This window comes from Gossypium raimondii, chromosome 10 (genome assembly GCF_025698545.1).
Source record: "Gossypium raimondii isolate GPD5lz chromosome 10, ASM2569854v1, whole genome shotgun sequence".
In the NCBI taxonomy this organism is placed as follows: domain Eukaryota; kingdom Viridiplantae; phylum Streptophyta; class Magnoliopsida; order Malvales; family Malvaceae; genus Gossypium; species Gossypium raimondii.
In genome coordinates, this window is record NC_068574.1 from 9508963 (window position 1) to 9531583 (window position 22621).

The window sequence follows — 22621 nt, forward strand, 5'->3', positions numbered from 1 at the left end:
GTGCTCTAGGTTTATTAATTGGAATTTCTTTCTAATTAAAATCTCTATTATCGTATTAACTTGTGCTATGGATTTCCTATAAGATTTTACTCTAATTCGGTAGATTTATATCGTCATATTTCTAGGATTGCATGCAACCCACTTAATTATGCAAGATCTACTCTTAAACAGGATCTATTCAACCACCTATTTATGTACATTAAACATAGATCAATAATCTAGAAATATAAATCAAGAATTAAGCACACATAATTGAGAACAAGAAACTAAGAATTTATTGCGTAAAATAAAAATCAAACGACAGAATCTATTATAAGGTTCATCTCCCTAGGTATTTAAAAAAATTCGTTCATATTTGAAAATAAAATATCCAATATATAGTATAACCGGAAGAAATAAAGAAATTTATGATAACTTCCTAAGAAATCAATTGAGAATCTTCAATCTTGACAGAAATCTGGTTTAAAGTCGACTTCAATGGTGTTTTTTCAAGTTTTTTTCTTGAATATTCTTTGACGACCCACTCATCACTTCTTTTTTTTGTCATATATATGTTTTAGAATACCCGAAAAACCTAAAAATCGCAATTTTTTGTAGTTTGGTGTGCAATTTCGTGAAATCAACACAATCTATTATGCGCTCGTGTGGTCTAGCTGTGTGGAATGGTTCAACCTGTGTGACTCCTACAGCTTGCTCTAACACTCTGATTTTCACTCGTTTTTTGCTCCTTTTGCTCTCAAGTGCTTTATTAAGCATTAAAACATGAATTTAAAATATTAGAAATATAAAATTCACAATTAACATCATATAGTCATCCAAAAACGTATTAAGAATGATGTTAAAACATGTTACTTTTAGCACTTATCACCGTTCATGAGAATGGAGCACATTTCATGATGAATCGTTTACTTCTTTGGAGAACAACCAAGACGAGGTGATTAATATTGCTAGTTAAATCTCTTTTCTCTTGGTTTTCAATTAATGGGTATATGAAAATTTTGGATAATAATACTTAAAATTAGGATGTGGTTGCCAAGAAGTGAAATATTCAACAATCCAGCATAGGTTAGAAGGACCTAGCCATATGTTTTTGTCTATGGCAACTTGAAACTTGAGTGCTGCAGTTGCATGTGACTGGGGACCTCATGATTCAAGAGGGTGTTTAAATAGACTGCGTGTCACCCATAACAGGCAAGTTAAACTAATCTATTGAGCTCAAAGCCCCCATTAATTAGTGTGGCTTTGGTTTTATTCTCTGTTGTTTCTCTAAAGCTACCAACAATCCATGTGCGTCACCTTCCCTACCCTTTGTTTCTTGTTCCTTTTTTAGAAGTAAAGAATCTAACTTTTATCTATATCCAGAGATCCAGACCTAGCCTGCAGCAGTTTTAATCATGGAGCTTCTTGTGGCACCGCATGTGAATAGCAATCACCTCGGCCCACATCCACTAATTATTTTACTCTCTTCACCACCCTGCCCTTGTAGTTATCAGAGTTCGCTATATATGCACACACATGAAAATAATCCTCCTATTCCTAAAGTGAAAGTTAAAGAGGACCAATGAACACTAGTTCCGTAGCTTGCAGCCAGTCATGGTAATAAATCGTAGGCTGATCTTGTGTTTTGATATTATTAATATTGCATGCCTTTGTTGAAGCTGTGGTTTAAGTTTGAGTGTTAATTTTTCTGGCATTTAATTTAATTTGGTTGTGAAAAGGAGCATCAGCGAGGAGTCTCTAAGAAGATACGTGCACTTTGCAAGTGAGAGCTGTGTGCAGGAGTTGTTAATGTCGGCTTCCAATGATTGTGGGGATGGATGGAAGATCCTCCTCACCCTTGACAATGGAGTAGAGATATCCAAACGCAGGTCTGGCTCTCTTCACATTTTCCGTAGTCGCTGCCTGCTCAGATCTGTCTCACCCCAGCAATTCATCACCGTTGCCAATGCTATAGATTCTGCCAAGGTCATTTTTTATTCTTTTGTTTTACATTAATTGGTGGCATTAGCTAGGTATTATAACTTCTTTTTTTCATTTTCTGTAAAATATATGTGTTCCTCCTATACTAAACTATGAATTTTAATGAAATATCCCTTTTCCTTAAATATATGAGTTGTCATACACTCTGAATGTACCCTATTAAAGAAATTAATGAGTGTAATCAGGCAAGGGTGTGGAAATGGTAATAAAGATTGAATTCAACATAAATATTAAAAATTGGTTATTGTGGACAGCAATGGGACCCTGACCTGGTAGAAGCCAGATATATAAAAGACGTTGAAGATAACTTGAGCATTATTCGTCTCAAGTTTGGAGAAAACTCCAAGGCTTTGTTCAGAAAAAGAGAATTCATAGTTTACGAGCGACGTGAAAGCATGGAGGATGGCACTGTGGTTGTAGCAGTGGCGTCACTGCCAAAGGAAATAGCAGCTGGATTGCTTCCAAAGCCAAATAATGCAATTAGAGGGTTATTGGTGCAGTCAGGGTGGGTTGTGGAGAAGCTTGATGATTTAAACTCCTGTCTTGTTACTTACGTCCTTCAGGTATGTTCTTTCCTTTCTCACAAAAAGTAAGGAGCAGGTGAGGTGAGTACATATAATTCTGTGTTTTGTAATTATGGTGATGCAGTTAGATCCTGCAGGATGGCTCCCCAAGTGTTTTGTGAATCGACTCAATACCAAGTTAGTTATGATCATTGAAAATCTTAGGAAACTGGTTCAAACTACCCCACCATGAGTGAGTGAGTCAATTTTTTCTTTCTTTATTTATAAATACATCCCTCCAGAGCGAAACTAAATTCTTTTACCATCAATGGACAAAATTCAATTCCCTTCTCCATCCACCATTCAAGTTTGAAAGATCTCTGGTCCTTGTACTTTCTTGATTTCTTTAATCTCTTTCCAAATGTCAATTCTTTGCTGCCACGTCGATTCTATGTTATACCGGATGTATTTTAAGTGAAATAAAATAAAACATTAAACCTTTGATTTTCAATTTTCTAAAACTAAATTTACTGTTTTGGCTGAAAATATTAAAGATTTTCAAATTTTGTAAGCAATCTTAAAACAAGATTTCAGTAGTCCTAATTCCCTATTCATATCCTACGCCTTTTTTTTTTATTTTACAATTTCTCGTAATGTTGCTTTATTTCGTATATATTGTCTCACTACAAAATGAAAAAGAAAAAAACTAAACTTCAAAATATCATTTTTCTTAATTCTAATATTTTTATATTTTACATGAGTAAAAATAAATTATATATTGTGGAGTGTGCCTCGCATTTTGGTCGAATAGACGGTGACGTCGTGATGAGGGAGAGTTGATGTCACGTCGACACGATGCATGGCATCCCGACGAGCCAAACATGACACCAAGACGTGGCGATGTGTTCCCTACTCAACCGGATTTCTTCTCCTAGTTAAACTCCATATTTTTCCAATCTAACTCTGATTATTCTAGGGGTGTTTTAGTCATATTTTCATACGAATTTCAACCTATAAATAGGCCCTTTAGCAACCCTAGATAGTTTAGAATAACAACAAAATTAAGAGAGAGTTTGTGGAAATTTCGGGAAATCTTTGTATTTCGGGCTCAAGATTTATTTATTTCTCCATCTTGTACTCCATTTTCAGTTTTTGTCGATTTTAGTAAAGTTTTCTTTGTCTGTGATTTTTTTATACTCTTCGAAGAGGTTTTTTCACGTAAATATTTGTATCCATTTTTTTGATTTTTCTAAGCTTACAACGGTAAGAATAGGCATATTTAAATAAGATATGAATCTGTGAGACATTTAATAAAGAATGGAGTACTTGTTTTGGAGCACGTGAGTTCTAGAAGGAATCTAGTTGATCCTCTAACCAAAGGGATAAGTAGGAAAGTAATTCTTCATTCGTCGAGGGGGATGGGTCTTAAGCCCACTGGTTGAGGAATTTATGGTGGATACTCAACTTAGTTCTCTAAATTCAATGAGGTCAAAAGAAACCATAGAAAGACTCATAGTGTACACTTTACATATCCCTATGACAAATACATAAGATGAAGTTCTTACTCTTAATGAATTCGTAGCTCAAGGCTTGGGTGGTCATATTGAGATGGACTTGATGAATTCACCGACATGTGAGGTTGAGTTTATTACTCTTAATTAATTCGTATCCTAAAGTTTGAGTGGTCCTATTGAGATGAATTTGATGAATTCACCAAATTTAAATTTGAGAGGATGAATGTATTAATTGCTCTTAATGATTTCATAGTCCTGATTCAGGTGGTCTATATTAATATAGTCTTGATGAAATCACTTATATAAGTGTGAAAAACTAGTCACCTTCTGTGAAAGACATTGGGCAGTCTTTTTAGAACACTTACTAGTATCCTGATATAAGATTAGTCGTGTGTCATTAGTTAACCCCTATCTTAACAAGTTCAAGATTTGTTCACTTGTTAAAAAGAAAAATCATTCATTTCACTACATACTAGTTCAAATCCATAAGATATTAGTGCTTAAGCTACTAATTTCATTGTTTCTCTTCTCACATTTTGTCTTTTTTTTGTGTTTACAAAAATTTCCAATTCTTTTGCATTAGTGAAGGAATATCGGTAATGCAAAAATCTAACAGTTACAATACGATTGTTGGAATCTGACCGTTACAATATGGTCATTGAAATCTAACCATTGTAATATGGACGTTGAATTTTTTGGATCATTTTGCCCCTTTGAAAATCCTATAACTAGGATTCATTTCTCCTCATTTTTACAAGTAACAAAAACCAAAGCCTCTATCACTCTTCTCGTCGCCCTTGTCATTCTTTATTATTTTACTAAAGATTACATTAGAGGAAATTTGTAACAGCCTGATTTTTAGTGGTGTCGAAAATAGTGGTTCGAGACCACCAAATCCAATGAGTAAGCTCGTAAATTTTATTATTTAGTATTTACGAGTTAAATATGATTTTAGAAAGATTTTTGAATTAGTAATGTGTGTTTTATAAGGATTTATTAGGTTAAGTGATCTAGAAAACGAGGCATCGAGACCTCGATTTTATAAACCGAGCTGTAAATATTTTTATAAATATTTACAGAGTGTCATTAAGGAAGTATTAAAGTATCGTTAGAAAATTTTAACGTTTTGATAGTTAATTAATTAAAAAGGACTAAATTGAAAAAGGTGCAAAACTTGCTAATTAAGGAAATAGTGATTAAATAACCTAAATGGTAAATAGGGAGGACATAAAGAGTAAATTAGCCTCAGTGAAGTGGCTGAGGTGGCATAAGCAGAAAAAACATGAAATTAGGTGATTTGAAGGCAAAATTGAAAATAAAATAAAATTGAAATAGTTAAAATGAGATTTTAAGAGTTTCTAGACCATTTCTTCTCCAATTTTCTATCCAAAAACACCATTGAAGATCTCTTAAGGATGGTTTTCATATTTTAGCTTCATTTAAGTTTAATTTTGCCTTTTCTTGTAATTCTTATGTTTTTAATACTTTTACAATTACGTCCAACTAGCTATTTCATTAGTTTTTGATTTTATTGGAAGTTTTGAAATTTACCATTGATGAATATTGGATGTTTTTTATGAAATAACATGGATTTAGAGCTTTAATTTTATTGTATGATGACTTTATAAAGTGATTTTGATAGATATTGATTTTAGGACTAAATTGTGAAAAGACTAAATATTAGGGTTTGGTATTAAATTTCTGTTTATCAATGGCTGTATGATAGCCTAGAATATTTAGATAAATTGTCAATTGAGAAAAATTAGTTCATTTGATAGACTAATTAAAAAGGACTAAATTGTAAAAGTTGTTAAAGTTGGGGTAATTGTGTAAATTCAAAAATTGAGGGTATTAATTGTGAAGTGAATTGGAATTGAAATATATGCTAATGAATGAGTAATTTTATATTTTAGATTAAGAGTTCGTAGATACTCGTGAAAAAGGAAAATTAGCAGTCCCTAAAGTTCTACAAATCTTACAATTTAACCCATGTAAGTTTGTATGGTTAAAAATTAATATTTCTATTAAATTGATGAATTATATATTGTATTTTGTATATTTTTGAAAATGGAATTATTGTTAAGATACAAATTTGAAGTGAATATTCGAGTTAAATGGAACGCAGGATTTGAGTAAAATCGTTGTGTGGCGCAAGACAGTAAAGGAGGAATTGACGGCAAATTACCCAAGCAAACCGAGGTTCAACATTTGTTGCAAACTTTCATGTTTACTTTACATTTAGCTCTCACGAGCTTCCGTTTAACTGATATGAGTTTCCGTTCATTTCTTTTAAGGCTTCTGTTAAACCCTTATAGGTTTCCGTTCAGCTTTTTTAGAGCTTTTGTTTAACCCTTATGGGTTTCCGTTCAGCTCTTTTAGAGCTTCTGTTTAACCCTTATGGGTTTCCTTTCAGCTCTTACGAGCTTCCATTCAACCCTTATGAGTTTCTGTTCAGCCTTCGAGCTATTGAAAAATAATATACTCTTATCCGTAAGCCGTTCTCTGATTTGGTGTGCCGAAATTTAAATTCATACGAAAAAGAGCTAAATTGGAATTAAAAGTAAAAAGGAGGACCAAATTGAAGGATTGAAGATTTAGTGGTTTGCTAGATAAAGATCAGATTGTTTTGATATTGTTAATATCCTATAAATGGATTAAAATTGATTTTTAGTTTAAATTTGAAATTTGATTTTTCATTTTTAGTTGATATTATCGTAAGTAAACATGCTAAATTTTAGCATGAAATAAGTATAAATACCTAGTGTTGGTTAGAGGTTCTAATGGGCTCAACTAAAAATTTAGGCCCATTTACTAGGTTTGGGCCCGACCCGGCCTGAAAAATGGGCCTAAAATTTTGCTCAAGCCTGGCTCGGATAAAAATGATAAAACTCGGTCTCGACCGGTCCAGCCTGTATTAAATTTTATATTATTTTATATGATTTTTAAATATATATAATACATAAAAATACTAAAAACATCAAAATAAATATTTCCCAACAAATTGAAAATAAATTTTAAAAATATGTAGACTTAAATAACACTAAGATAAAAGCAACTTAATAAACAAATGCCTCTAAAATAATAACAAAATTAACAAATGCCTTTAAAATAATAACAAAAGTAACAATAAAATAAGTTTTATACAATATCCAAACAATAACAATAAAATAATAGCAACATAATAGTAAAATGGTAACAAAATAGGAAGAAAACAATAAGAAAATAACATTAAAAAAGAAAGATGATTTTTTTGTCATTTAGTGAATTCGGGTCGGGCCCGGGACAAAAATACCTTACTCGAGGCCCGACCTTATTTTTTGGGCCTTATTTTTTTGTCCAAACTCATTTTTCGGGCCTATAATTTTGCTCAAACCCTTCCACATTTCGGGCAAGCCTTCGGGCCGGGCCGGGTGGCCCGACCCATGATCAGGTCTAGTGTTGATAACATTTAAGAACATATTGGGTTTTTGGTATAAATCAATTCCTTTCTTCTTCTTTTTTTCATTTCTTGCGTCAATAGGCATTTAGCATTCTGCCATATATTTTTCTCAATTCCAATATTTTGGCTAATTTACCTTTCAAGTCCCTTTCCCTTTCCACTTCCTACCATTTCCACTAAAACCATTTCTAGTCTCCAATCAACATGATTCATTTCATGTTTAACTAATTCCCTTTTTAGCCTTGACCTGGTTATCACCCTGACAAAACAATCGTGAGACATGAACCCACACTAAAAACCTTTCGATATGGTATTCATTATCACTTTTGTATATGAGATAGTACAAATTCGTCTCTTAAAGTTGATTCGATTTCAATTCAAAAAGTGCACGTTAGGTTGGTGTTGTTTTGCGTACAGTTGGGAGGTTGAGTCGGCCGTGCTAAATTCAAATTCCCGTTAACAAATTGGCATGTTCAATTAGAAAAAGCTAGTTAGATTCTGTCAAGGGAGATAGAGATCGGATTTAAATGACCCATGCGATTGATGCCATTGATTCGAGTTAAGATTTTCAAATTGCAAGACTGTCGAAGTCTTAAATTATGGGCACGTGTCACGTGGTTAGAAATTCGACAATGGTCGATTTGTAGGTCGTATTGGAACCGACTACAAAAGGAAATTGTTGATGGTTGAGGCATTCCTAATTGTTATAACCAACTTATTGGTTGGAAGGGAAAAATATTTTTCAAGGATCGGTTCAAGATTCGGAGTGTACCGGGGCTAAGTAAAGCTTTAATATATTTTATTTCGCTTAATTTATTTTACAATCACGATTCTTTTATTTTTACTTTATTTTTTATAATTTTTATATTATTATATTTATCAACTAAAACCCTCCTTTTTATTTTCAGCATTGTAACACACAGGTCGTGGGCACGACTGTTACCGCGACAATAATTTTGGTCACGAGACAAAGGGAAATTAGATAACCAGTCTGTAACATCCCGATTTTTAATGGTGACGGAATAGTGGTTTCGGGACCACAAATTTCCATCATGTCGACTTGTAAATATTATTTTTAGAATATTTAAGGAGTCATTAGTGTCGTATTAAAAATTTGATTAAGAAATTTTAATGTTTAGATAGTTAATTAAGTAAAAGGAAATTAAAAAGGTGCAAAAGTTAATAATTAGTGCATTTAAATGATTAAATAGTTTAATAACTACATGAGAAGGGACCAATATAGCAATTAGTCTTTAATAGTTGGTGTTGGACGACAATGGTACTAAAATGATAAAAATATTAAGTTTGTAATGGCAAAATGGTAATTATAATGAAAATAAATAAACAAATGGTAAGAAAAAAACCTTTCTTCTTCATTTTTACTTCTCCCATAGCTGAAATCACCTTGAAATGGTAGCTTGAGAATTGGCTAAGCATAGAAACTTTACATGTAAGTGAAATTTTTGCCCGTTTCTTGTAATTTTTATGTTTTGGAGATCGTTGCAACTAGGTCCAGCTAGCCCGTACCTTCGTTTTTGAATCTATTAATAATCTTAGAAGTATCTATTGATGAATCTTGAATGTTTTTGTTGATAACCATGTATTTGAAGCTTTGGTTGTGTTGTTTGATGATTTTGTGAAGTGATTTTTGTTAGATTTTGATTTTATGGTTAAATTGTGAAAATGTCAAAGTTTTTGGGTTTGATAGTAAATTTGATGTTTATTAGGGACTTTTTAAGCGCCTAATATATTCAGCTAGAATATTTACTTGAGAAAAATGGTTAATTTGATTATTTTCGGGTTAAGGGACTAAATTACAAATGTTGTAAAAATTAGGGGTAATTGTGTAAATTTGAAAAATAAAAAAGGGTATAAAATGTAAAGCGAATTGGAAGGTGAAATGTAAGCTAATAATTGAAGAATTTTATATTTTAGATCAAGACCTAGTTGATACTCGTGGAAAAGGAAAACTTGCGGAATAGTCCTTGAACTTCTACAACTACTACAATTTAGTCTAGGTAAGTTCGTACAGTACATAACTTAACATCTTTATGGAATGTTTGATGATAAGATGTAATGTGTTAATTATATTTTATTATAAATGTCGTAAGTTATTTGATAAAAAATGTTGAAATTCTATATTTGGATCTGATTAAACGTGGGATAGAGTACAATCGAGATATGTTGTGTTATAGGGGACTGGAGTGGAGATGGTTGTCGAGTGATATATATATGTTTCCCGAGTAAACTGAGATTCAGCATTTATTGCGAACACTCGTGTTATACTCTCTGTTTTGGTGTGTTTCGATTGGATTAGCTCTTCTGAGCCACTAGTGTGTTTCAGGTGGATTAGCTCTTATGAGCATTCGGTATGTTTCGAATGGACTAGCTCTTGTGAGCATCTGGTGTGTTTTGGTGGGATTATCGATGTACTCTTATCTGTAAGTCGTTCATCGATTTAGAAATCTCGGTAAGGTATATTGTTTAAATATTTTGATGGATTTTTCGTAAATTTGAGTATTGAATTGAAATTTTATGATTTACCGATTGAGATTGTGGATGGTAGGGAACATTCATGGTTGTATTATTATTTGATTTGTTGTACTTACTTCGGTAAGATTTATCGTTTTAATACGTTGAACTTACTAAGCTTCATTGAGCTTATTGTGTTATTTGTTGTTTTTGTAGATACTCGAAAGGTTAGACAATCGGATCGACATTCAAGTCACACTATCCATAAATTTTGGTAGTTTTTGGAACATTTCTTTCGGATTATGTGGCATGTAATAGGCTTGTATGTTATTACTAATGTTTTGGGATATGTAAAATGTTAAGTATGATCTTATGTGTAAACTGCTAACTTATATGATACTTGTGAATGAGGTAAGATGTTCCAATGCAAATATGAATGATATGTGTTAATGACATGTTGTGTTTGAGGTACCTATGATAGGTACATTGGTTAGGTGTTAGATTTGATGAATTGATAAGTTGTGTTTGATGTTTTATTTTGATGTACAATTGTATATACTTGTGGTATCAATGAGGATACATTGGTTAGGCACTTAGGATGTTGTTTTGGCATGTTTTTGGCTTGATTAATGTCACTTTGAATAGACCTTTTGGTTAGTAAATGGTTTACTTAGAGTCCAAGTAAGTTTAAATTGGTAAACTTGTTGATTAAGGTTTATTTTGGGTCCACACGGCCTGTCGACACAGTCGTGTGTCATTTGTTGATTGCTTAGGGTGAAAGTCAGTTATTTACACGTCCTGGCACATGGATGTGTGGGGAACTTTTGAGTGTTACACGGTCTGGCACATGGCCATGTGACCCTACTCAATGAGTTACATGGGTGAGGACATGGGCTAGGACACGACCGTGTGTCCCTAGTTTGATTGTTACACAGCCTAAAAAACAAGCACGTGTATCAGCCGTGTGACCCTGTTTTGCAAAATTTTGCAACTTTTTCTCAGTTTTTCCTAATGTTTTTAATTTAGTCCTTAATCATTTCTAAGGTATTTTTAGGGCCTCAAGGGCCTGATATAGTGATGAAATGTGTATGTGTAATTGACTTATGATATGTTTATGATAATGAATGAATTTATGTTTAAATGTTTCATTTTTATGGTAATACTCCGTAACCCTAATCCGACGACGGATATAGGCTAGGGGTGTTACACAGTCCCTATGGAAGTATGGATTCGACCATACTGCTCTATATTTTTATATAGTGTTATTTTATCGTAGGAGTTTATATTTGGTGGTTTTGACACCCATCAATGATTTTCATGTCCATTTGGTGTAACTCTAAATCATAATGGTTCGCTAATGTCATAATAACTATTAAAGAGTCTCTCTTAGAGACTATTGAGAATGTCTCTTTATAAATAAATCCATCCTTTTGAATGTAACTTTTGGCAACAAATCTATGATATCTATAACCTGTTTTTTAATCGGTGTTGAGAAATGCGGTTTCGAAGCTAAAATTTATAAATCAATGGTCTGTTTGATTGACGGAATTGATTTTCCGTAAATTGTTTTCCAACTTTTCCAGCGTTTGTTTGGCGGAAAACATTTTCCATTTGGAAAATGAACTCCAAAACACGGGAAAATAGCTTACATTTTAGGGAAAATGTCTTACCCTTTCAATTTCCGTAAGACATTTTCAAAGCTCTCCTCTCTATCGCCTCTTTCATTCCTTCCTTCATTTCCATTAGAAAACTTCTTGTGTTTATCGATTTTCCAGTAACCCCCCACTCTCCTCCTTCATTCTTTCATTCCTTCATTCCTCTCTATCGATTATCGCAGTGGTTTTTCATTTCCTCAATTCCCTCATCTCCGTATCTGTCCAAATTACTGATCCAAACGTTCTCAATTTCCGACCACCATTTTTTTTTTGCTATCTCCACTCCAATTTCTGTTAGATCTCTGGGAAATTTCAGGTAACCTTATCCCTTACATTATTTCATTTTTTATGGTTTTATTTTCAATTTTTATTTCTGGGAAATTTCAACCTGTAAAATGTGAACTTGTGTCTGGTTTCATTTCATAAGAAAATGTTAGTGGATTGTTCAGTAATAAGTTACATTGTTGACACTAATTAGATTGTAAAAGGGTTTTAAGTTTTTATGCACGAAAATTAGGTAATGCAATGTGTTGATTTCATATCTTGCTATTCTCAAGCTTGTTGAACCTACCTGCAAACTGTATATTGATTTGTATTGTTGTATGGCAAAACATGTCTCTAGATGATGCCTTGAATTCATCCTAAATAGAGTAATAAGTCTCACAAGATTTTGTTCTAATTTGTAGGGTCTGCAATATTATTATTTCCCAATATATAGCTTCCCCTGTCATACAATAGAGATTAGTAGTTTAGATCCATGTCGAGTATTTTAAGTCAAAAACACAAATTGCCTTGTTTGATAGCAACTGGTTGGCAAGCAGGAAATAAAGACTTCAAATTTAGGGTAATAAATTATGGGCTAAGGTTAGTGAAGGTATTTGTGCCTTTGTAGTAGCCATGCTCACCTTCACCTCTGATATACAAGTATTGAGAATTCTAAGTATTGACAATTCTAAGTAAATTTGTTTGTTTGAGTTAGAGTATTTTTCCAATGAAAAATTAGAATTGAGGTAATTATTTAGTTAAGTATTGATATATTGAATTTCAAAAATAAAAATCAATCCATTAATGATTTGAGTTTGTTTTTTATTGCTCCTAACGGTTCTAATTTCTTTCTATGCTTAACCTCCAGCTATATAGTTCTTGCTATCCTAGCCTCTACCTCAATATTCTTACTCCTGTTAGTGGCCTTGGTTGAGATTTTCATAAGAGGTTGGTGTTGAGCGTTTTTGGAATGTCTTCTTTCTTGATTCTTGCCTGCCAATGGCATGACATTTCTGGTTGTTATATGTTTGTGGTGTGCTTGATATATGATTTGGTATAATATGCATTTGTGGTTGTTATAATTCGGTTCAAGTGAATTAAGCATGGTTGTTGGATGTGTTTGGGTATGGTTTATTATTGATTTATATTTTTACTGTAATTTGTTTACGTATTATTGGGGAAATGGCAGTGATGAGATGTTATATTTGGTTGATGGTAGGTAAATACATATGTGCCTATGTCATGAATTTTGGTAATTTTGGCATGATTTATAGGATATGGAATTGGCATGTGGACTGATTGGCTAAATTACATGATGAGTAATGATTAATGTTAGTCAAGTGAGCAATATATGATTAATGTATGAATTGGCATATGCGCCTTTCTCTGGTTAGCACTTACTGATATGTTAGTATTTGTTAGTATTTGTTAGCACTTAATGATCTGTTAGTATTTGATGCTAGAGAAAAGGGGTGATGAATGTTCATTTGATTTCTAACATGTTTGGCTACAAAGGAAAGTCCTTAAGTAACATCGATGCCTCCATTTCATCAGAATGAGCTCTTTGGCTTGTGTTTGAAGGGTGAAACTGACATTTATGATTTTATAGTAGATCTGGAATTTGAGTTTGCCATCCCCACATGGCTTTTTCCAACTTCCTTTGTTCAATCTGTTTCAATTTTTTGAGAAAGATTATCATTGAACATTTGAATGCTAAAGTTTAGTTTCAGTTAATCAGATGTTTTACGCACATTAAAAAGGTCTTGGATTGTTCTTTTCGTTGATATTTTTATAAATAGTTAAATAACACTTTTCATAGAAAACCAAAAAGGTTGGTTTGAGTAAGTGGAGGCATTTGCTTTTTTCATGCTGAAAATGGAGCAAACAAAATCATGCTGGACATTTGAGATTATAGCAATTATAGCAGTGCACTTAAACATTATTTATTTTTTATAAAGATTAATCAATTTATAATTTAAAAAATTATAAAAAATAGAAATAAAAAAATTATAACATTGTCAAATTTTTTTGTTTAAATTTCGAAATAAAAAAACACACTTAATAGCAATTTATAATTTATTTTTTATATTTTAAAAAGAGGCATCACTATTTTTAATAATGTTTTGCAATAAAAATAATACTTAAATAATCAAATTTCTCATAATGTATATTTTTATAAATAATATGTTAAATATTAAAGTATTGCACCTAATAATATATTGATTTTTAAATGAATTCCATTCAAATTTCCCATTCAAATTCTTGATTAAATATATAATGAGAGATTAATTAATTAATTATACATGAAAGATAACCTAATAATATATAACAAAATCTTGCACCAATCAAACTCATGATTCAACACATTAGTTACAATTCTTTCACAATTTCCTACAAGAAAACTCATTTGACATGCTTTCATTTTCATATGCTTATCAAATATTATTGTATTATCCAAATCATTTATTGAAGTATTGTATTAACTATGATCAATATATTTTAAGGGGTACTTTCAAAAAATTATTATGCAATTATAATTAGCTTGATACGTATGTATGCACTTTTAGTCATGGTAACTTTATGTGATCTTATGAAAATCTTGCATCTTTTTTGTAGTGATCATATATTTGTGTGGCATTATTTTGTGTAGATGGATCGTAATCAACACCAAATGGCAATTGTCGGAGTCGTGGCTTAAGTTTTAGCTTTTGGGGCTCTTTGGATTAAAAAATTAGAAACTAGGAAAGAAATTGCTTCTCACCCTCGTGTGAATCGAGATTATGAAAGAGAAAATTATATTAATAGCATTTTATATAGTGGTGACCAGCATTGTATTGATGTGATAAGGATGAGACCGATCGCCTTTTTTAATTTATGTGATATTCTTAGTAGGAATAATTTGTTACAATCATCTAAATCTGTCAATATTAGGGAGCAAGTAGTTGTATTTTTACATATAATTGGTCATAATGTAATGTTTCGAGTGATTGGATCTAGATATTATAGATCAACTCAGACAGTTCACCTTTACTTTAGGGTTGTATTGAGAGCTATTTTGAAATTGTATAGACTAGTTATTAGATTACCTGATGAGTCAACTCCTAGTGAAATTAGAAACAACCTAAGGTTTTATCCTTATTTTAAAGATTGTATTGGAGCATTAGATGGAACTCATATTCGTGCATCCGTTCCACTTAGCACTCAAGGAAGATTTCGTAGCCGTAAAGGGGGGACGACACAAAATGTATTGGCTGCCATTACATTTGATTTGAAATTTTCCTATGTTCTAACTGGTTGGGAAGGTAGTGCACATGATTCTCGTATTTTAAGTGATGCACTTTCATGCCCAGGAGGATTAAGAATTCCGGAAGGTAATATTTATCATTAAATAGCAAATAGTTCTAGTAAGCTCATAGTTTATTAATATTAATTATGTATTGTAAAATTGTAGGTAAATATTATCTTGCTGATGCTGGATATGGAATCCAAAATGGATATATTACCCCATATCATGGTGTTCGATATCATTTAAAATAGTTTAGTGCTGAAGGGCCTGAAAATGCAAAGGAACTCTTTAATCTTCGTCATTCATCATTACGAATCACTATTGAACGTGTTTTTGGGATTTTGAAGAAACGGTTTTGTGTATTAGATTCTGAACCATTTTGGAATTTTCAAACTCAAGTAGATATAGTTTTGGCTTGTTGTATCATTCATAATCATATAATGGGAGTTGATCCTAGTGATTTACTTAATCAAGGATTATACGAGGCGTCTGAGTCAGATTTGATAATACCAACTCTCACGGAGCGAGAAGAAAGGCAAGAAGCAAGAGAATGGTCTGCTAAGAGAGATGAAATTGCACAAACTATGTGGACTGATTATACGGCTAGAAATATTAGGTAGGTTTAGGGCTTAGGGTTATTATTTCTATGTTATGTATGTTTTAGTATTAAAATTGTTTTTTTTTATAAATGTTGGTTGGATAATTATATTGAAATTTTAGTTTGTTGGATTTTGATATTATGTCTTGAATTTGTTAGATATTGATTATGTTTTAAGCTTGTTGGATATTGAATTTATTATTATGTTTTAAGCTTGTTGGATATTGAAATGATTGACAATGACAATTATTTAATGTAGAATGGGTAAGGGCAACAAAGAAGGGACCTCCAAGCAATTCAGGTGGACAAAACCGATGGAACATGTTTTCCTTGAAATTCTAGCAGAGGAGGCCCGAAAAGGAAATAAGCCTTCTAATACTTTCAAAGTAGTTTCTATTAATCGAGTTGTCGACTCCATTTCTGAAAGATTCCAAGTCCAATGCGATGCGAAGCATGTGGAAAATCATTTGAGGACTGTAAAAAAACCAGTGGTAGATTATATGCAAAATTTGAGGTGAAAGTGGTTTTGGATGGGATGATAACATGAAAATGATCACATGTGATAGAGCGACATATGATGCAGCAGTGATGGTAATATATGTATATATATGTTAAGTATATTTCAATTGTTTTTTACTTGTTATTCTAATTGTGTATAATATCCAACAGGCACACAAGAAGTATGAACCATTTTTTAATAAAAGCATTGATCATTATGATGAAATGGCTTTGGTTGTTAGCAAAGATATGGCAACATGGAGTTTTGCCAGAACATTTGCTGACATAGATTTGGATGATGGTAATGAAGATTCAATGCCTGTAGACTGTGACAATGAAGAGGCTGAAGAGGTAAGAACAAATGTATCTTCATCTAGCACATCCAAACGTAAAAGAAAAAGTGTTCAAGACAGTGTCGTTGATGAACAAATTAAATTTGTGGGTGAACAACTTGGCAAAATTGCTAATGCTTTGGACCAATTTACTACCGATAAGACATCACAGCTTTACGAACAAGTGATGTCGATGGAGGAAGAAGCATTTGATGATGACTTCTTGTGTTCTGTGTTTGATTATCTAGTGAGTCATGAATCCGAGGCCAAAGCTTTTTTAGTTAAAAGTAAGAAGCATAAAAAAAAAAATTTGCTTCAAAAATTTTCTCAAGGTTGAAGATATTGATACTTTTATGTGGTGTAATATTATGCACTTGGACAATGTTGTTACTATGTGGTGTACTACTAATTATGCATTTGGATAATATTATTAATTTCTAGTATTCATTGTGGTTTCGAAGCTAATTTATAATTATTCAATCCTTGTTTTTATTTTTTAACACAATTACAAATAATTTATTTGATATTAGTTGTTTTCAATTTATGACGGTTAATATTGTAGCTTAATAATTGAGTATTATTATATATTTAATTTGATTTAAAATATAAATCATTGCAGTATATGTAAAAACAATTTAAAATATAAAATTTATTAATATATATTAATAAATGTAAAACAACTTTTCCGAAAATATTTTCAGAAATCGCCAAACAATGAAAATATTTTACATAGATTCATCCAAACACCGGAAAATATTTTCAGTAAATCATTTCTGAGAAAAGTAAAACATTTTCCGAAATCATTTTACGGAAAACATTTTACTTGCAAACAAACAAACCCCAATAAATGAAATTGTTAATCGAGAGATATTTGTGTTAAGTATGAATTTATAATATATTTTATTAAGTAATTTAATTAGAAAATTATAAGGATCAAATTGAGAAGTGGATCTAAATTGCTATTAGACCAAGGTTATTTTATGGTTAAATTATTAAGGTGATCATGGCCATTAAAAAGCACAAAATGATTTGTAATTAAATATTAGCCATTGATTAGATTAATTAAAAGTTAATTAAGGTTAAATTATATGTTAATGACATGTATATAAAGCTTGAAGCGAGAGAGAGGAAAACTAAAATTTTCATCATTTTTATCATCCATTGCCGTCTCTAAGAAAAGAAGAAGAAAATAATTGGTTTTCATCCTCCCATGACCAGCCATTTATTCTAAGGTAAATAAGCTTGTTCTTTGAAAATTTTCCTGAAAGCTTGGTTTAACCAATCCATTGTTTGATTTTTGCTATTATGTGAGTTAGTTGATGATCCCATGATAAAGAACACTTAGAGTTTGAACTTGAAATCATGAAATGTTTGGTCGAATAAACTTAGATATGTAAAGAACATGTTCGAAATATGGTGGGAGTTATTGAATTAAGCTTGATTTAAGTTTAAAGTTTATAACTAATTATGTGTTAATAGGACGCAAATTGTAAGGAATGAAAATTACTAGAAATAAACGCTATGGATTGATAGCTTTAGGTCCCTAGTGAATAAATACGAAGTCAAATTTTGGTTTGATAGAACAAATAACGACATACGCACATTTCAAACATTAATGTTAAAAATGACTTAATTGTAAGGTGTACAATTATGCTTGATTGTTGGTTATGCTTTTATTGAATATGAACTAATATTATCTTGAAAACAAATTAACGTATGTAGCTAACGACGAGGTCGAAACATTGAGAGACAAAGACAAAACGGACGATGAATAGCGAAATAGATTTGTGCTAGCGTAATTCGCCTTCTTTACATATATATACTAAGTAGTTAATCTTATAATAATGTTAGTGATAAATGATAGTTTGAAATTGATAGATATGCCTCAATGAGTGCAAACATGGAAGAATCAAAATATAATGTTTAAAATGATGACAGTTTCCTAATGATGGGTGTGTTATTTACATGTAATGATTTTTAATAAAAATAAAAATAAATAAAAACTAAATGTTCATTATTGAACAATGGACATGGATGATTAATTGGTGATCAAGTATAAATGGACTTAATATATTTGTATTATAAAATGAATTAATTTGTATCATGATAGATTTAGTTGACTATAATGACACTTATTGTTAAGATGGATAGGTAGATGTATAAGATATGATTGAGACTATGAAAGTATAATGAAGTGAATGAAGTAATATTTGTCATAAATTGTCATCCTGTCATGAATTTAATTGAGTAATTAAGTCTATTGATTTTTAGATGATACCTTAAATATGTTTGACTATGTTTTTGTGAACTTTGGTAAATTTGAAAATTTTCCGGTATATACATATGGACCTTACTATGAAACTATGATGTTAAACACTATGGCGTTATGATGAGTAATATGTGAAATTATGTGTTCTTGTTGATTAAATATTTAAAATGATATTGAGAAAATGATATGTGTATGGTAAGTATAAGAGATTGGAACTATGAATATTGGTTTAATAAAATTATCCACAAATTACATTAATACCCTTTATATATTGTCCTCAATGGTTTTTCCACGCAAAGTAAAATGGAAGTAAATATTGGCTCATTGGTTATCTAATGTTTAATTAATACTAAGCAGCATTATGTAGTTGGATTGTAATTGTAACACCCCTAACCTGTATCCGTTGCCAGATTAAGGTTACGAGATATTACCGATCAAAATACAACTTACTACGATCATTCAATTCAGATCATGCGCAAAATTATAATAACTCATTTACAATAAATTTTAAATTTCAAATAGTAATCATCAAATTTAATCATATAAATCAGATTCAGTCTAATTAAACATACAACTAACAAAATCAAAACATGCTTACTTAACTCTTTCACATATACAAATTATGCTCCAAAAATTCAATCATTTTAATATCAACTTTTTAATAACATATTCGAATCAACTAGCCTGCCACAAGTCATGTTACACATGCTTTATAACACCACTATTCAATCCATACATACATCTCACTCATGGCATTCAACTTATCAAATTATAAGAAAGCTTGTTACTCTAAAATTCTATGCACATACATTAATACATTCAAGCATATATGATTACAACTTCTACACATGTGCATATCAAAACTAATCAAATCATATTACACTACTTAATATACCTTCACATATGCGACATAGTAACATTACAGCATAGCTGAACATACTTTTATTGCTATCCTATTATGCGCACATTACCTTAAAAACAAAAGTCATTTCTATGCACAATAACCGAATTAATACTATCCTATTCCATTTACTAATTAATAACTATACCAATTCACATGTTATGCACGTTTGTGTATTAATCTAAATCATTCATTACCATATGACCGCATTTCAATCATATTTATAGCTAATTCGTGCAACACTCACCTGACTAACATTAGTCATTTTCTAAATATCATTTCCAAATCAAAAACATGTCAAATTGCATATGCTATGCATCATGCCAAAATGTCATTTATAAAACCAATTTGTTTTTCATCTATTCGGCTAGCAAAATAATTATATAAAAAGAAAGTTTATATCAATTTCATAACCAATTAGTCATATTAACTAAACACATTATACTTGACTCAATAACCAACAAATCAACTATAATTCATGAACATTCTTTGTCTCCATAAACCACACCAACAAATTCAATTACACAAGCAATGGTATTGTAACACCCCTTACCCGTATTCGACACCGAAATATGGTACGAGGCATTACCGGAGTTTACTAATTAATTTTCAGACATTTCATTTTTAAACATTCATATTTATAACCAATCAAAATCAAAACATTAATGAGCTAACGTTAACCAAATTAACTAATACACGCCATAATAACCAGAATCAAATCATCCAAAATTACAGATAGAAGCAATGGATAATGTGATATATCTCCAACAAGCTTCCGATAATCATTTCAAAGCATCTAATAACTATACATATTACCGATAATAATTCGGCCCAATATAAAACACACACACACACACATATATATATATATATATAATATTCATTACCAAATAGCATTCACTTCAATTGAAATTAAACAAAATATAGTTCATACGAACTTACAAAGCTAAATTGCAAAAATACCAAAATTTAGGAACATTTTAGAAATTTTCTATTTTCTCAATTTCCACCCAATCTTGATCTAAATTAAAATTTTATTCAATTTACTACTTTAAATAATAAAACAATTCATTTTATACAATTTGGTCACTTTTTGACATTTTTACAAATTTACCCTTAAATTTTCACCTTTGTTCAATTTAGTCCCTAAAACATATAAATTGGTCATTTTAATAAAAACTCATGCTAGTTGAATAGTCATATATTTTCCTCCTCCTCCTCTCCATTCCACATCCTTAATATATATAACATGCTTATATATAACATTATCTATAATTTCACATTTATTTATATTCATTCAAAGCTGTCCACTTGAGTCATAGTCACTAAATTATTTATATCTTGAGCTAAAGAACTCCAAATTGAGATCCGTTAATTTTATCTGAAACTAGACTCACATATATTCTTACCATAAAAATTTCAGAATTTTTAGTTTAGCCAATAAGTACAGTTTATTCTTTAAAGTCATCCCTGTTCTGCTGTCTGATAGTTTCGACCCTTCTTCACTAAAAATTAATTATCTCATTGTACGGGATTCGAATGATGTTACCGTTTATTTATATTAAAAATATACTCAGTAAGGATTTAAACATATAAATTTTAACCTCTAATTATTTTTCTCCAATTTTTGATGATTTTCCAAAGTCAGTACAGGGGAACCCGAAATCATTCTGACCTTATCTCACAAAACCTATTATATCTCATAATTTACAATTCCATTGCTTACACCGTTTCTTTTATAAGAAACTAGACTCAATAAGATTTAATTTAATATTTTGTTCATTCTCTAATTAAATTTATACGATTTTTGGTAGATTTTCAAATTCAGACTACTGCTACTGTTTCAAAACTATTTTAGTGTAAAATGTTGATAACTAAATTTATAACACTTTCCTTTCCTTTCTCTTCAATATTTTCCATCACTTTCTCTTATTTCCTTTACTAACATAACAAGAATATAGAACCTTATATAATGAAACTTTACCTTAACATTAATTTCCTACTTTTTCAATAATATCAAACTCAAAAGTATATAAAAATCTTGATGTTCTTACCTTATGCCATTGATTTCAATCTTTAACTTGATTTTCTCCCTCCTCCAGCTTCTATTTCTTGAATCTAACTTGATATTCTAGCTCCCCATAGTCTCCTTGTTATCTTTCTCTCTTGATGGATGTGGAAATTCTTTTGATTTCTAAGTGAAAATGGTAGATTTTTTGTGAAAGGACCAAATTGTAAAGAAAGCAAAGCTTTCTTTCTTCCCCTCTTCTTCTCACGTTAATTCATGCAAAAATGGTGGGAATGGATGGATGCTTTTCATCCTTCTTTCCACATATATATATATATACTAAATAAATTAATAAAAATTAAATAATATCATTAAAAAAATTAAATTAAAATATTAATAAACTAATATTTATTTATTTATTAATCTAAAATATCTCCAACATCATCATTATCTTCTAGATTTCTATCTCTTCTAATTGACCATTTTGCCCTTTGTGATCTTTTAAAATTTCATCCTTGAGTCATCACTTAATTTGGTAAAATTGTGATTTAGTCCCTCAAACTTCTTCACCTTTTTCAATTTGGTCCTAATCCATCCATTTTTCTTAGTTTCTAGATTATTCCACCCTTAAAATATTTACACTATTGATCCTTCAAAATTTTCATATTTACACTTTAACCCCTCAATTTTTGAGTATTTACTCTTGGGTAACAAAACTTTTCTCACTTTTGCAATTTAATCCTTTCTTGGATTAATATGTCATAAATATACTTTCCAATGTTGACATAACTCAATCACCCTTTTTATGACTTTATTTCCTTATTTTACCATATCAGTATTTTCATGCAACCTTCCTATCATAATACAACACATGTCATAATTTTAAAATAAATTTTTCCTTG

At 30.9% G+C, this 22621-nt stretch overlaps 2 protein-coding genes across 9 annotated transcripts; both read left to right on the forward strand.

Moving 5' to 3' along the window:
* Window positions 1–1420: 1420 nt before the first annotated feature.
* Window positions 1421–10361, forward strand: LOC105777611 (uncharacterized). 8 transcript variants are annotated; one of them, XM_012600963.2, is made up of 5 exons: window positions 1425–1596; window positions 1719–1965; window positions 2235–2543; window positions 6123–6196; window positions 10125–10361. In XM_012600963.2, the coding sequence occupies exons 1-5, from the start codon at window positions 1562–1564 to the stop codon at window positions 10138–10140; spliced, it is 681 nt and encodes a 226-aa protein (XP_012456417.1). In that variant the 5' UTR covers window positions 1425–1561; the 3' UTR covers window positions 10141–10361. The 8 variants fall into 8 exon arrangements, 6 of the variants coding, with proteins under 6 accessions (XP_012456415.1, XP_012456417.1, XP_052478753.1 ...); XM_052622793.1 differs by lacking the exon at window positions 6123–6196 and adding an exon at window positions 2629–2740 and having other exon boundaries at window positions 1426–1596; XR_008190167.1 differs by lacking the exon at window positions 6123–6196 and adding an exon at window positions 9372–9454 and having other exon boundaries at window positions 1430–1596; window positions 9781–10361.
* Window positions 10362–15334: 4973 nt separating this feature from the next.
* On the forward strand, window positions 15335–16962 carry LOC105777614 (uncharacterized). The gene is made up of 2 exons (XM_012600966.2): window positions 15335–16302; window positions 16381–16962. Exons 1-2 carry the CDS (start codon window positions 16255–16257, stop codon window positions 16876–16878), a joined length of 546 nt encoding a protein of 181 aa, XP_012456420.2. The 5' UTR covers window positions 15335–16254; the 3' UTR covers window positions 16879–16962.
* Window positions 16963–22621: the final 5659 nt, after the last annotated feature.

Coding starts and splice junctions, on each gene's coding strand:
- LOC105777611 (XM_052622793.1), top strand. CDS start 1,562: ATGAACACTAGTTCCGTAGCTTGCAGCCAGTCATG. Junction 1,966..2,234: donor ATGCTATAGATTCTGCCAAG/GTCATTTTTTAT, acceptor TATTGTGGACAG/CAATGGGACCCTGACCTGGT. Junction 2,544..2,628: donor TTGTTACTTACGTCCTTCAG/GTATGTTCTTTC, acceptor ATGGTGATGCAG/TTAGATCCTGCAGGATGGCT.
- LOC105777614 (XM_012600966.2), top strand. CDS start 16,255: ATGAAAATGATCACATGTGATAGAGCGACATATGATGCAGCAGTGATG. Junction 16,303..16,380: donor CATATGATGCAGCAGTGATG/GTAATATATGTA, acceptor AATATCCAACAG/GCACACAAGAAGTATGAACC.